Below are 16,208 nucleotides of genomic sequence, written 5' to 3'. Positions count from 1 at the left end.
GTGGAGAGCAGTGTCTATAAGAGGTTGGCCAAGATTTATAGGAATAATTAATAGCAGACCAATCATAGCAGACTGCCAGTCAATTCTGTTCAGGTCAGCTTTATTTTATTTGCCTCTCATCATTGCTGTATGCAACATTTGAACATTTAGCATTTTAGCAGGGCAACATGTCAAGGGTGTAAACAGCATCTCACCCAAAATTAGCTGGAATGGTCTTCAGAGCACCGGAGAACCTAGTTAAGATCAGAAGTATAAAAATGAATTCACATCAGACGTATAATAACCGATCTATGAAGGATTAATTCACTTAACTGTGACCATAATTTCCTTTTCAATTTTTGGTGAGAAACTCAGGATCACAATCGTGGCTCATCATCATAAACTGCAAAGAAAACAGTTCAAAGTTGCTTATTTCAATTGAATCTATTTTTTATTTGGAAAAAGTCAGTTAATGTACCAGCAGCACAGCAGTTCAAAGGTCCCATGTTCAATTACAGCTCGCCTCAGTCTTCCTTTGCGGTGTATACATGTTCTCCCCGAGCCCATGTGGATTCTCCCTGGGCACTCCGTCTTCCTCCCAAACTCCAAAAACATGAGTGTATTGGGCACAACAATACACCCTTTGGTATGATTGTGAGTTTGAAAAGTTGTTTGTATGTGTGTGCCCCACGTTTGGCTGGCAACCAGTCCAGGGTGTCCCTCGCCTACTGCCTGAAGACACATTATCACCATATGGTACAATGCAGTTCTACGCTGCAGTTCAGGGATGACAGACTTGTTTTAGCAGAGTGGACACAAGGAAGTAAATCCAATTCTCAGGTGAGCCAGACTGGTTAAAAACAATCTATGAACTTATATGGAGATCACTGCTGTGCGTGCCTGCCCGGCCCCAAATTCCAAGCAAATAGCAGCTATAAATATATTATTGTTGAAAAAAAATGATTGGATTTTTCTGCTAAAGGTCCCCGTCTCTGGTGTTTTCTACATCGTTGCAGACCAACCAAGCGGCACCATTTTTTATTTTTTTATTGAAAACAAGCACATAAACACAAGTACTTACGTACTTATGCCAGCCAATTGAATCCTTTTTCAGTTCAATCTAATGTTACGTCCACCAAATGTCGCTTTATTTGTTAAAGATATCTGTCAGCTATGACTATGTTTTACTGCTCCCCAAACGGACCGTACAGTAAAAGTGTTTTGCTCCTAATCCCAAACAGACCCTCAATGTCAGTCGGAGTGATGAAAGGTTACTGCGGGCCTACATCCATCAGCTTCCATATGCATACTACAGCGTGATATACAACGGCGTTTCCTCGTCCTCTAAGAACCCCTGCTATGCTCATAGGGGTCTTCTGAAATCGCCGCTTCCCCAGGAGGACAAGTGCAGACCAACTTTACAGCCGGGCCAGGTTACTAAGAAAGCTTTTCTTTCATGGAAAGAAATGAGGAGCATACTCCTGTGACTAAAGTTGGAGCGTGATTTAAAGAAATACCAAGAAGCAAACATTAATCGAAATTCCTCGGAATCTTTGAAAATATTTGTAGATGCACTTCCCTCATTCAGATTTAAATTTGTAAAGAGGAGATGTATCAAAATGGGCCAAGTGTACCACATGGGATTTTGCCATGAATCTTGAGGGAACAATGGCGCTTAGGTTTGTGCTTCAGTTACCAAGTGAATACTCTCTAGACTTTGCACTCACACCACTTGAAAACGGCTTGGAAAACAGCCTGAACTTTTTCATGCTCAATGGGAATCTAGCTGTGCCAAAGCTAAACTCACTTTTTCTTACTTTACTCTGTTTATTGTGCAAAACTTGATGACAGTGTGTGTGTGTGTGTTTGCATGTTTCATGGAATCACTTCTTTTTAAGAGAGCAAACATTATGTAACAATTTCTTCTTGTTCCCCCACAAAATAAAAATGATAAAAAAACATTCTGTTAAGTTACCTTTTATTTCAGAATAAAATGCCAAGAAAGTAAATGTCTAGTGCAAAAGATTTATTACAGGGTCTGTTATTAAAGGGACATTCAGTATAGTATTTAGACAAGAACAAAAAAGTAATTTATTTTAAAACCACTAAAAAATAAAATAACTTGCAAATAAATGTATACAAGCATATATATATATATATATATATATATATATATATATATATATATATATATATATATATATATATATATATATATATATATATATATATATATATATATGCATATACAAAAATACTCAAGTATAGCGAGAGTATCTGTAGTAAAGTATTTTTTTGCTTCCCACCATTTCCAATAATTAAACATAAAATATAGAATATAAGAAAAAATAAATAAAGAATGTGCAATCACAATAATGAAAATGGAAGCAAACTCGACACAAAACAAATGCAAAAAAACCATACGGAGATAAAAACTGCTACAAGATGTAAATAGATTAGCGCACACATGTTCGTGATTGTATTTTGGATTTGTTTTCTTCTCAGTTTGCTTACATCTAAAACATTTTGATTTGTTGATTGCATATTTTTTATGCTGTGTCTTTTATGTGTTCCCATCACTTATTTGTTTGTTTACGTCATTCCTGTGTTTTAATTTATCGTTTTGTTGGTTGCAGCGTGTTTGCCTAAGTCGTTGCCAAGTCGACCACCGTGCAATAGAGACTTTCTTAAGATCCGCACAGAGGTACACACATTTATAAATTTGTCTCCCTGTTACATATTTTCTCATGTTTGTGTTCTATCTCCTGGGGTGATGCACCTGACCTCCTTGTATTGATACAAGCAGGAATGAGAAACAAGACACTATTTCCTTGCCAGAGTCACTATATAAATGTCACTCAGGATGAATAAGTCAACTCTATTATGTCCTAAGTGCACAGTATCGCTAATACTTCTTCGAACCACTAGGAGGCCCTCATGCAACAAGATGTTGAATTCCAAAACTGAAACTGAATGCCCTGCGATTGGCTGGCAACCATCTCAGGGTGCCCACTGCCTAAAGACAGCTGGGATAGGCGCCCGTGACCCTTGCGAGGGTAAGTGGATGGATGAATGATAGATATTAAATATTTTACTGCAACACTTTTACAGAGTGTTATACATTATGGTATAAATTATGTAGTATTATTCATGTTTGAATTGTATATATTTTTTTATTTTTGTATTTGATGGTCTTGTAACATTTTTATTATATTCCAGTGTTGTGGAAGAGCCCAGTTATATACCAGAGAATTAGCATTCGCTATAAACTACATATACGGCATCAGCTGCAAGCCTGTCCCGAATTCTGACAGCATTGTGTCTGTTAAATAAAGCTTCATTCATTCATTCAAGTTTAAAGTGACCGGTGTCAGGCAGCTACACGATATTTAGTCAAGCAAACGCCACACATACACAAATATGAGGGGAACTAAAAATTTGAGATGTTTTTCATTGGTTCTGACAGACACCAGATGCCTACAGTGCACCGACAGGCACTTTGCAGGGAAGATGAGAAGGGGGGGAGGCACGGACATCTGTAAGCAGCCATGTGGCAGAGGAGTGTGAAGCTGGTGATAACAAGAAGGAGGTGAAAGGCATGTATGATTACAGGGGGAAAGGATGTGTGCGAGTTCACAAGTCATGTTGAGGCGTCGATCCGAGATGTACCAAATGTAGTTGACTGCAGCATTAAATTTGGGATATTGAAGTCACAATTACTACCTTCTGACTCATAGTTAGCAACCACATAACTCATTTGATGTCACACAAGACTTTTTTTTTTTTTTTTTTTTTTTACAAGGCACATTGACCTAATATTGTAAACTATGCTTTTAGTGGGCTGTTTTTCTGTCATTTTGGGGGTCTTCTATGTCAAATAAACACACAGTTGCTGGGTAAATGCAGCACAGTTCACATGTGTATGGGTGGTTTCAGTGCCTAATGACACTTGATGTTGCAATAAATGAAACCTCTTGAAAAAAAAACTATTTTACTACCCACCTACCAGTGGTTAATTCATCTTGATCTGTAGTAATGCATTTTGAAATGAATTATGTTCTCCTTTAGAACACAGCCTTATTTGTCCTGATGCTTAAAATGAAATGTTGGTGTGTTGCTGGAGTATATATCAAGGCATTACCAGGGTGATTGGGACTCATTGTCTGAGAATGTCTGTACAAGTGGAACCAATTAAGTTTTTATTGACCATTACAGTCAAACTGGAGATGGCGCTAGAGGACATATCATTACTCGCCATGCAATCATTTTAAAGGAGATAGGGGTATTTGACTACTGACATTTATGCTCAATACCATAAATGCCAGAATTAACCTAGTTTGTAGATATTAAGCCAGAAACAAGCGAAACAGGTACCCAAACAAAAATGTCTTTGTTAGAGACTTTAAGCAGATTTACATAGATTACCTTGGGCCTACTAGGAGGCGTAGTGTGTATGAGCGCATGCTTGTGTTTGTGTGCGAGGAACTCATGGCTCATTCCAAAACGCCTCCGCCGTGTCTGAACAAACGTACAGCCGTGCGCAGCCAAGCTTGTGTCAGCTCATAATGCAGAGCGCTGTTTACTCCTTTTCAAGTGGGGGGGCTGCACTCAAAAGTGAAACTCGGATAGGCGAGGACACAATGTGCATTACTGCAGACTTGGGGGGGAAAGAACGAAGTGTTTGCTGATAGTTTGATCACACTGAGGCAACCAAATTTGAGAGAAAATGAGAAGGGGGGAGAGGCACTAGTAATAAAGGTCCCTGATTTCTGCAATTTAAAGGCCACTGAGTAAGCACGACTAATAGCTTTCCACTGAGCTCTCTGTATTAATTAGGTTGTGCCGTGAGATATGAGTTTATCTTTTCCCATTTAAATTAAGGCAAGACGATATTGTGCTTTATAAAACAGAGTAATGGCCTTAATGAATTCAATGTTTCGAAATAAACCGCCATTTCTTGCATCCATTTAATTAATGCAAGCCTTCTAATAATGTGCACTACTTTACAATAGTATTACAATAGTAGTACAATAGTGACAAACATGAAGAGGAGTTTCACAACTGTCTCAGAAATTTTTCAGAAATATTTGTAATATTTCAATTTTTTTTATTTGTGTTAGTTTTCATTAGCCATGAACCATAAGTAGCCTGCACATGTATGAACACACGACAAATGCAAATATGGTTCACCACTTTTTTCTCATTCGACACTTCGGTTTGACAGAAATAAGGTCAGGGAGTATGACAATTTATTAAGCACATCTGCACAGGCCAATTAAACGTTTAACAGATGATATGCACAATTTGCCTTGGAAGCATCAATATAATTGTTGATGTATGTGATATTGTGGTAGTAGTTCGCTGTAATAAAGAAATACTACTTGTTTAGTGTGTGTGTGTGCGTATGTATGTGTGTGAGCGCAAGGGACTGATTAACAACAGGGTCATTATCGACTCACAAACGTTTCTGGGGTTGAACTGGTCCAGGCTAAGAAGCTTCAAGCATTGCGGCTTTTAATGCACAACTCCATGAAGCTAAGGGCAAGCTACGCTTCTAGAATGTTAGACTAGTAACTAACTGATCTGCTATTTCAAATAGCATAATATAGAGCACAGGTTGCATTTAGGGGGCCGGAAGAAGATTCCCTGCTGTCATGGGTCACTCAGGGAATGTTTGGTGGATTATCGTGGAAATTGCCTGCAGGATACTTGGCATTTCTACAGCCACAGGTAGGATATAATGTAGGGTGACCACAGAACCTCTTGTTTTATGTTCTGTTGCTGTTGTATTCTTTGGCATATGTTCTGAATTTCATGAGGGAAGGAGTGTTGCAACATGGTGTTGAAAAGTGTTATCTGATGCGAGATTTGTGCTGTAGCAGCGCTCATCCATATTAAACAATACTATTTCATAACTCAGCTCTGAGAAAATAGTAAGCGTTTGCCTCAGAACATGAATTGCTATCCAATAAACGTTTCAAAAAGAAAATGACCAAGATTTTGCATCCAAAAATATTTCTAGTCTTTTCAGAAGGTTTAATGATATGTCAGATGCCTCCTTCCATCCATGTCATTCTCAGTTTTTGTTCACTTAAAATTTAAGTTCGGCTATCCCGGTCTCCTATCAAGATATTTATAAGAGTGGGGCCATCACACGTGTGTTGCTATGTGAGACTTGAGTCGTAACACAGGCTACTAAATGGTCACTTGCAATGTGAATGAAGTTTGTCTTTAAATATAGAAAAGCACAAGAGACATAGAGGCAGTCAGAGAATTGCTGATTTATTTTTTTCGTATTTCTATGATGGCTTATCCCCTACTGTACAAACTACTAGTGTTATAGGTTCATTAACCCCTACATTTCAAACTGTTGCCAATGCTGCTCATTTACACAACGAAGTGCCGTACAGCTGTCCACATCTAGCAGGTTTATTGGCCTTATTTTGAGCTCACGCGGTTTTATACACTCGTGTGCTTACTATGCATTAACCGGTGTGTGTGCATTTATGTGTCTGTCTGCTTCTGTGTGTTTCCATGGACAGACAATTACATCGGGTGTTTGTTTTCAACTGGTCTGCACACTGTGTTTAATTCTCTCATATAAATTAGCAACAAACCTCTAAGCAGAATTTTCCTGACTTCCCCCCAGTGCTGATTGTATCGTTGCATTTTTGCAAAGCCGCCCCAAAAAAACTGCTTCCATGTGTAAGGCACTTTGGCCACGCTTGCATCACTAAAAACCTCCAAGGCAAAACAGTATCTGATTTGAAAAGAAATCATATTTTTTGTATTGAAACCACAATTATACTACAGTCAAGTATTGTTTGTTTTTAGTTAGTTTTGGATCAGGTACAATTTTTTTTTAAAGCAACACTTAAAACGTTTATTGATTAAGACAGCTCCATATGGACAAAAGCAGTAGTGCTTTGCTTGAAGACAAACTACATTTCCCATGAGGATGAGGATTTAGCATTATTAAATTCTCATCTTTCAGTCACCTGAATTTAGACTGAATTACATTTCTGTTTCCTGTGGCTATATGATCGCTCTCTGTCATGAATGAAGAAAGGAGAAAAGTGTATGCCATATAGCAAACATCCCATTTGTAGTTTATTTGTGGCAGGGTTCCTGCCACCCTCCTCGAAGTTGCTTCTTGCCAGCAAAAGCAATACAGGCCTACTCAGGCCATGACAAAAGTAGTTCAGCTAGATGTGAGTCAGTGTTTCGTCAGAAGAGTGATGAAAATATTTTATGATGGCTGAAATGTTCCTAATTGTTGTTTTAACCACTCATTGTGTTTGTACTTGAACATCTCAAACCAACATACACAATTAGACAACTATGCAAGGTTAAAGCAGTGTAACTTTAACATACCTTAAAATAGGATTACCCATCCTTCTATTGTGTTACTGTTATTTGGGGGTTCAAACTGACTTCTTTTATTTGTTCAAAGGGCAAATTTAAGGTCAGAAGTACTCAAGGCAGCAAATGTTCCATGGGCCAGTATGTCATGACCTCTTTTATTTGCACTATTTGGGCTGAGTGTACAGTCAGCAGGACTTGGCATTGCCCCTCACTGTCAATTCAAGTCTCCCTGTATCCCATTTTTCTTGCTGGTCTTCCAAAGAATACTTTCATTCAGACTAAACAAATATATGTATCATTGATCATTCATGAAGTCGGGATGTGAGATAAGCGCAAATTCTGTAATATCAAGTTACTTATGAGACCGGCGTTGAATGTGGGGCTCAAATTGTAATTACTAACACAAGTAAACCATAAGTAGTGACCCTGACATCACTTTTGACTCTTGGAATTGATGCAACAAATTGTTTACTTCAGTTTAATCAAGTACATTAATTAATTAGATCTTCTATCATCACCTCGACAGAGCCAGAACTCAGAAATACAGCCAAGAAGTCCAGAGACGTCCAACAAACTAACCAAAAAAAAAAAAAAAAAAACACATATGGAAATGACGCAATGAATTTACAGAAGAAGAGAACGCTGCCAGACCATAAGGTCTATGGCATCAAGGTAGTATCTTCAAAGGGCGTCAGCCATTAAGAAATTTTAATCTGGTACTCGGCAAAATGACCAAATCATCAAATATCAATTAATCCAGAAGGTCAAATACCGAGGCTCAGAACCCAAAATCATTGATTAGTCATTGATTACCAATTTCCAATGCGAAAAGTTAAGGACTATATCAGTTCAAATAAAAAATGTAAAGATTGCATTTTACCAAATTGCAATGCGAAAAGGTGAAAATTAATTCATTAATTCAAGTAATAAATGTAAAGGGAAAATTGCATTTCAAGTAAGATTTACAGTTGTTTGGAACTGAGACTGTGTGTCGAGGTAATGTTTTGCATCTACATAAATCCTTTTTTCGAGTCACATGGAATGTAGGAAAATCAAATCAATCATCGCAAAGACCACCCTTGCAGGAAAACAATTATGGTATTACTGTGCTTGAGAAACAGTGAACGAAACCTGCCACCTGGTGGACACAACTTGGGAACTTCTAAAGTGATATATAGTTGCATTCTCTTTTCAGTGTTGTGTGCTGTAGGAGTGGAGACCCTCCAACAGGGAGACTTCAACAGCCTTGGCATCTACCTGCTGTAAGAACCTAATGGAATATTATTGTTATCAAGTTTTTCTTTCAAAGAGTTTCCTAAATTGGCCTACTTAAGCCGTTTGCTGTTTGTGTGACTCCCGTTCAAATGTACACAGAGCCACCGGAAAGCTTCTCTCAGGGGAGAGTTGCAATCTCTGTTGTCCTAGAGGAGCGCTCCTAGCTGTTTATAATGTGCTCTCCAAGAAGATGCATTTCATGTGATGAGTTTTATCCCAGGGGTATTTCTTTCGGGTTCACAAGATGGTAATCTGACAATTGAAGGCAGTAATTACTGGTCCTTTATTTAAAGATTAAGAATTAATTCACGCACAAGGTGACATGTTTCAGTCTGTTCTAGATGCTGAATAAATGTGGTCCAAAATTATTATTTGTTCCTCACCAGAGTGTCCTCCATTGGCATTGTGATTTTTGAGTTGGCCTACTTCCTGGATGCACTCTTGGTCACGTGCCTGCCGTGAGTACACAGCTTGATTATCTGCATTAACACAATATCATAATAACTCACAGGGGTTAAAGTGAGGCAAGTGGATTCTCCCTTTGTTCTACACGATTCACCTTTCATTATTAAATGCTACGAGTTTGTTTCTTTTATGACTCAATGCGGCTGGTGCACTCCTCACTAAAAAAAAAACATTGCTGAGGTTGCCCACCAGTTTTTTGCTTAAGTGGGTTTGATATGTATCAGTGTGTTATATTTGGAGAAAATCCTTCCAAACTGCCTTACTTTGACCTGTGTGGATTTCCATCACTGAGATGACTGAGAATCGACAGTAACATGTAACAAATCCTACCAGTTCTAGACTACTTTGTTTGATATATTCATCATGATATTTCCGCATTTAGTTGGCGCCTGGCCGAAATCTCCTAAGTCATAATTTGGTATATTTCACATTTTTTCACAAGCCGATACTCTTGGTCAGTCCTCACACGAGAGATAAATTTGATTAATTACAGTCCAATCTTAAATGCGATACATTGCTTTCTCTGTTTGACCAAGAAGTGTTTCTCACTGAACAAACATGATGAGATTTTTTGGTGAGGGTGTCAAGTGAAAAGTGATGAGTTTTTAAGTACAAGGATTTCGCCCTATGCCAGCGATATGTCTTGAAAGTTTTCAGTCATAACAAGCTTGCAGATTGCAGTATAGCTGTCATGACAAGTTAAACACAAACAAAGATGCCAATCTATCATTCTAACTGAGATTCCACATTAGGAAAAAATGGCAAGTGTGTGCTCGCTGATCTTATAGTGTGTGGTGAACTCCAGATGACCAACACATCACGCAATCACCCATCATTGTGAAATGTCTGCTCCTAGTCATTTTTAAATGAGAAATTACACAAACACCGAACACAGCCACTGCTTCTTCATTTTTGTCCCACAACAGTGCAAGATTCATGGTTTTTTTTTTTTTTTTTTTTTTTTTTTACTAATTCTAGATCTGTCATGGTTTGTTGGATTTGGGGTTGTGGGTTTATTTTGAGGGGTTCTGTTCCTTTCTGTTTACGTATATAGTTCCTGTTTCTGCTCCTTTCGTGTCTCCCTGCGTTAGTTTTGGTTTAGTCCACCTGTCCGCGTTACCTGCCCCTCGTGTCCTCCAATCCGCTCCCGTTGCCTTTTGTCCTTGCCCAGCTGCCGTGTGTTTGTCTGATTAGTTTGTGAATGTATTTAAACCTGGTTTTCGTTACAGCCCGTGTCGGATCATTGTCATGTCATGCCATATCGTCTCTGTCGCGTTTTCGTAGCCCCGTCTCGCCCCTCAGCCCCGTGTTTTCCTGCTAGAGTGCCCGTCGTGTTTGTTTTCTGTTCTGCCAGCCTGCCTGCGCCCTTAGTTCGTGTTTTTGCCGTCCTGTTTTTTCCCGCTTTTGTCCCCGTACGTTTAGTTAATCAATATGAATTACATCAAGCCCGTATCTCTACGTCCTCCTGCTTTGGGGTCCTCCTCCTCGCAACCACGCCGGCCGTCACACCCGCCGTGCGCCCCGGTGACAGGATCTCAGGATCAATCACGCTCTGTGACTCTGTCAAACTTTAATTTCATTAGCCCCAACTGTCTTCACTGCAGTTCAGCGAGGCAAAATCCTTTGAACACACTCCACACCAAAAGATCGGTATCCAACTACTGGACATTTGCATCACAAGGGAGGAAAAATGCTCAAACTTAGCCCGATTATTAAAAAAAAAAATAATAATAAAATACAATTTATCAGTGCATGTTTCATTCGTCTCTAAATGCAAACAGGAGCTGGTACCCACACAACAGCTCAAATTTATACCACATTTTAGACAATAGTGCTAAAAATCTGTAAATCTGGTTCCTAAATGCAATATTAAAACAATACATGTCACCTTACACCAGCCCTAAAATTAATTCATGAAAATATATCAAAGCAGTAGCCTAAAACAAAACCAAGAGGCCTGCGGTTTGTTTGATGATTTTTCATAGGAACATTGTTAGTAGTTTTGAAATGCTGAAAAGCTGTATAATCTCTATAACAATTTGCCAAGAATCTCTTAAGAAAATCAAAAAACTACTTTAAAAAAAAAGAAGGAAAAGTCATATTGTATTGTTCGTCACTGTTGCCATGACTGACTGACTTACTGTGTGGAAATATGGAATAACACAGATGAAATGAATAACACAGATGAAATGTTTGTTTTTAAAACTCCAAAAATAAACTATACAAGTTATTTATCCTTCAAATTATGCAGAATCAACCAAACCATAAATCCATACATTCGCCTATCCATTTCTTTTAGTCACTTAACCTCAACAGGGTTGCTGGCTTGCTGGTGCCCATGCCAGCTGTCTGCGGGCTGTAGGCGTGGTTGCCCTGAATTGGTTGCCAACCACTCGCAGGGCACACAAAGTCAAACAACCGCTCACACCCCCAATCACACCTAAGGACAATTTAGAGCCTACCATGCATGTTTTTGGAATGTGGGAGAAAGTCGGAGTGACCGAAGAAAAACCATGCAGGCATCGGGAGAACATGCAAACCCATCACAGGAAGGCGCGGATTGAACCCTATGAAATGTGAGGTGGACAATCAATCAGTTTTTTTACTAAATTAAATATTTTCAGATGCTATGATTTCATTGAATCTATATAACACAAGTAATGTACAAAGCTTACAAAGCCAATTTCGAAGCAATATTCAGATGTTATTTGCAATCAGATTATGGTTGCTGTTACAGTTTATGTGGCAAGTGGAAAATGTTGAGTGACATGTTTTAATTTATACAGGCAGCAAAATTAGAATCAGCAAACATGTTATTGTTCTAGCAATGCTAAGTGAGGCAATATAATGTTCTCCGATTGGTCTAGTTAGGTGTCAATCATTTGAAGTGATGAGTGAGCAAGCTCATATCGTAATCCACAAACATGGTTTGAACGTGAGTTATGTTTTAATCATATTATGCCATAAAAATATGTGCATGTCAATGTAAATCTTTTAATTGTAATGATATAAATCCATGCACTGATTAGCATGTCCGCCTCACAGTTAAGGGACCTGAGTTCGAATCCAACTGCCTTCGACCTTCCTGTGTGGGGTTTGCATGTTCTCCCCAAGCCTGCGTGGGTTCTCTCTGGCTTCCTGCCACGGTCCGAAAATATGCATGGCAGGTGTATTGCACACACTAAATTGTCCTTAAGTGGTATTGGGTGTGTGAATGGTTGTTAGTCTCCTTGCGCCCTGCAATTGGCTGGCAACCAGTTCAGGGTGTTCTTTTCCAACTGTAGCTGTCCTCCTGACTGGAAACTCTTTACATTATGGGGGAAGATGGCACAAGTTGGAGGCTTTCAGAAGTTTCTCTACTATTCCATAATGTCCATAGTCTGTTTCCTGCATCCTGTGTTGGTGTGGCACGCTATTATTCCAGGTAAAGTTAAGCTGTCCTTGAAGAATGTTTTATAACCACAAGCCAATACTCCCAAATGCCATTTAGTTCATTTCGATACATTTCTACCCTTCCAGGGATAATGCTTCTAGTGACTGCCTTGTTCAACTTCATACTCGGCAAGAAAACAAAAAGTGAATCCCTTAAAAGCAGCAGGAGCCAAGGCCCGACTACAGTGTGTGTAACAGAAGGGGTCCCCTCGAAAAGCGCGCCCTCGTTCCTCCATGTGGTGAGGGGAAACAGAGTTGCCCTAGCAACCAGGGACGAGTGCCACGGTCTGGCCGAGAATGGGGGAGAGAGCTTCCAGGCCATGCTGGAGCTGGAGCACACACCAAAAGAGAGGCAAAGGATGGAGAGGAGACCCGCATGGATGAGCGGACGGAAGGAGGTGCTGGAGAGAGAGATGGAGGAGATGAGAGAGTTTGGAGATTCAGAGCCAGAAACCACATCAGATACTGCACCTATGATCACTGACTGAAGCTGTCTGCAGTCCTTGTCACAGCAAATGTTGAGCTCATCTTGGTGCTAAAACTGTCAAGTACTTGAAAGAAATTACAGCTATACAAAATTGGTGCATTCAGAAAGTATACACAGTGCTTCAGTTTTTCCACATTAGGTAATGTTACCGTCTCATTCTAAACTGTTTAATTAATCTCTTACCTCAAAATTTCCCTCACAATACCCCATGATGACAATGTGAAAGGTTGTTGTTTTTTGACATTTTTTGATTAAAAACAGAAAACGAAGAAATCGCATTTACATATGTGTTCACAGCCTTTGCTTCATACTTTTTTGATCCACCTTTGTTGGCAGCAATTACAGGCGTTAGCATTTCTGAATATGATGCTGCATGCTTAAAATGGCTATCTTAAGGCATTTCTGCCACTTCTTCTTTGCAGAATATCTCAAGCTCCATCAGGTTGGATGGGAGATGGCTGTGCACAGCCATTTGAAGGTCTCTCCAGAGATGTTCAATCAAATTTAGGTCTGGGCTTTACCTGGGCCACGCCAGGACATTTACAGCGTCGTTCAGAAGCCAGTTCTTGGCTGTGTGCTGCAAGTCATTGTTCTGCTGAAAAATGAACCTTAACCTAAGATCCCAGATCAAAAGTGCTATGGACCAGGTTTTCATCGAGGACATCTTTGTAGACTGATGGTTTCATTTTTCCTAGACTAGTCTCCCAGTTCGTGCTGAAAAGCCTCCTCATAGCATGATGCTGCCACCACAAGCCATCACCGTAAGGATGGTATTGGCCTTGTGATAAGCGGTGCCTGGTTTCTTCCGAACCTGATGCCTGGCATTCACAGCAAAGAATTAAATCTTTGTCTAATCAGACCAGAGATTTTGGTTTCTTGTGATCTGAGTGTCTTTCAGAAGCCTTTTGCCAGACGGGTTGCCATGTTCCTTTTACTAGGGAGGGGCTTTCATCTGGCCAATCTACCAAACTGGCCAGAATTGCTGAATTCTGGAAGGTTCGCCTCTTTCCACAGAGGAACGCTGGAGCTCTGACAGAGTGATCATCGGGTTCTTGGTTGCCTCCCTAACTAACCCCCCCCCCCCGATCTCTCCGTTGGAATGGCCGACGAGCTATAGGAAGGGTTCGGGTGGTTCAAATTGAATAATGGAGGACACAATGCACATTAGGACCTTCAAAGCAGCTGAATTTTTTTTTTTCTGTATCCTTACCCAGAGTCTTGCGGCAAAGGCTCTGAACACATTTTTAATGAATTAAAAAAACATTTTTTTGTTTAATAAAATCGTCATAATGTATGTATAATTTTGAGATGAGGGATGGATTGAGTAACATTTGTAATGAGGCTGTACCATTACAAAATGTGGAAAAAGTGAAGGTCTATGTACGCACTATAAGTTTTGAAAAATGACTGGTGACAGCAGTTGACTCCAGGATGCTTGTTGAAGTCATTAAAATATGTTAAGGTTTAGAAACAATGGCTGGTGGAGGTAATATTGTAAAGAAGAGTAGGGGGGCGTGACCCTAGGAAAAGGTTTTGTTTTTGTCATGTGAAGGATAATTGCAATAAAACAAGAATTGTGGGGTTTTTGTTTGTTTGTTTGTTTCAGGTACTTTGATGTACTTGGTTGTTATTTTTTTCAGTTTGAAACTAAGTTATAACCTGCATAATTGCTGTAAAAAAATAATGAACAGTTGTTGAAAATTGATTTATATTGCTTTTTTCTTTTGTTAATGATTAAAAGGATATAGGTTTTGGTGCAATTATACAATTTTTATAGATAATAATCCTGTTAATAGTCAGCTCATCGGGCGAGGGGGGGGCAGTTTTCTCGTTCCTAGGGGGGCATGGCAAAATGTAATTGAGAAGCACTGCACTAAATGTATTTTTAAAAAATCTCAAATTTCAGGTCGAATTCGAATTTATGTAGATTTTAGAGTGTCCACAGTGTCTCTTTTGTATTCCTGTGTATGCTTTTTACAAGATGATTTTTTATAATTAGCCATTCGGACCAATTAATGGCACACATGGTGCCTTTTAGTCTGATTCAGCTCCTATTTGCAAAGCCTGAACGGACTGGGGCAGTGACACTAATGCAAGGCAATCCAATCTAGTTAATGTTTGATGCATTATTCATAAGGCAATAAAGTCGATTAAGTGTTTCACTCATTCAACAACACAAGGGGAAATACTGGCAAATGTGACAGGGAAAAGCTGGAATTAAAGCCTACGCAGGTGTCACAATCAGATTCAAAACGCCTCATTGTGTGTGTTTATCGAGTGTGAGTGGTCACCATGACAACCAGACTCGGGGAGGTGAGACCAGACACTTCAATCCAATGAGAAAATTGTGTTGATGTGTCCAACATGGTTAGGCGCTGTTGACTGCGAATTGTTAAAAATATTTAACATCATGTATAGGTAATGATTTAAAAAAACAACTGTTTTTCATTTGTCTCTTTTGGTTGCCTTCTAAAGTTGTTCTTCTGTTCAGACTGTAAATCAATACTGTCTACTCTAATAACTCACACTTCAGCGTGTATCCACACTTGTCTTTTGTTGTCTATCTGGAGCATGACGTGGACCACTGAAGGGAAAAGGGAGACTTGGTAAGCACATAAATTGATACATTTCAAGTGAATAGCCTGCAGGTTAAACAGCTGAACATACTTGCTCTATCCTACAATGCATTCGTGTAAACTGGGCTCATGTGATTGGAGATGTTCCGATGGAAATAACTGTACGGCTTTGTTCACAGTTCATTGAGGTCACACAATGGCTTTGTACAGCTTCTTATAATGACCTCAATTAGCAGCTGACTGATGCCAAATAAACTGTTACCCCATTTACGTTTGTGTTCTTTCTCAGAGGAAATTGACTCAACAAGGAGCATGTAACTTTCTTTAAATCGCAAATCCCCATCAGGGAGGGTGTGGGGGAGACTTCCTATAGTTTTTGTTCTCCTACTACAATGGCTCAGATGGAAGATCCGGGATCAAAAACAGGATGGGAGGAATAAATCACGGACACGGCTATGGTGGCTTCTTCCTTTATTCAGAGAAAGGAAGCAAAACAGGATAGGCGTTCTAAAAAGCTACAGAATTTCAAATTCATTGTCAACTAATTTATTCTGACAGCTTGTTATGAATATACAAAGTCCACAACAGCCATCTAGCGACCATTAAAGTTTTTTTTTTTTTTTTTTCAT

General features: G+C 39.3%; 1 protein-coding gene across 1 annotated transcript; it reads left to right on the top strand.

Annotated features, from left to right (window-relative positions):
- The first annotated feature begins 5,633 nt into the window (after positions 1-5,633).
- On the top strand, positions 5,634-15,847 carry tmem72 (transmembrane protein 72). Its single transcript, XM_088421413.1, has 5 exons — positions 5,634-5,709; positions 8,540-8,606; positions 9,006-9,077; positions 12,369-12,508; positions 12,604-15,847. The coding sequence occupies exons 1-5, from the start codon at positions 5,634-5,636 to the stop codon at positions 13,002-13,004; spliced, it is 756 nt and encodes a 251-aa protein (XP_088277539.1). The 3' UTR covers positions 13,005-15,847.
- The last annotated feature ends 361 nt before the right edge of the window (positions 15,848-16,208 follow it).

The sequence above is a fragment of the Hippichthys cyanospilos genome, chromosome 8 (genome assembly GCF_059441005.1).
Source record: "Hippichthys cyanospilos isolate Australia breed blue-spotted pipefish chromosome 8, RoL_Hcya_1.0, whole genome shotgun sequence".
Classification (NCBI taxonomy): Eukaryota; Metazoa; Chordata; class Actinopteri; order Syngnathiformes; family Syngnathidae; genus Hippichthys; species Hippichthys cyanospilos.
This window is presented reverse-complemented; position numbering and strand designations above follow the sequence as displayed.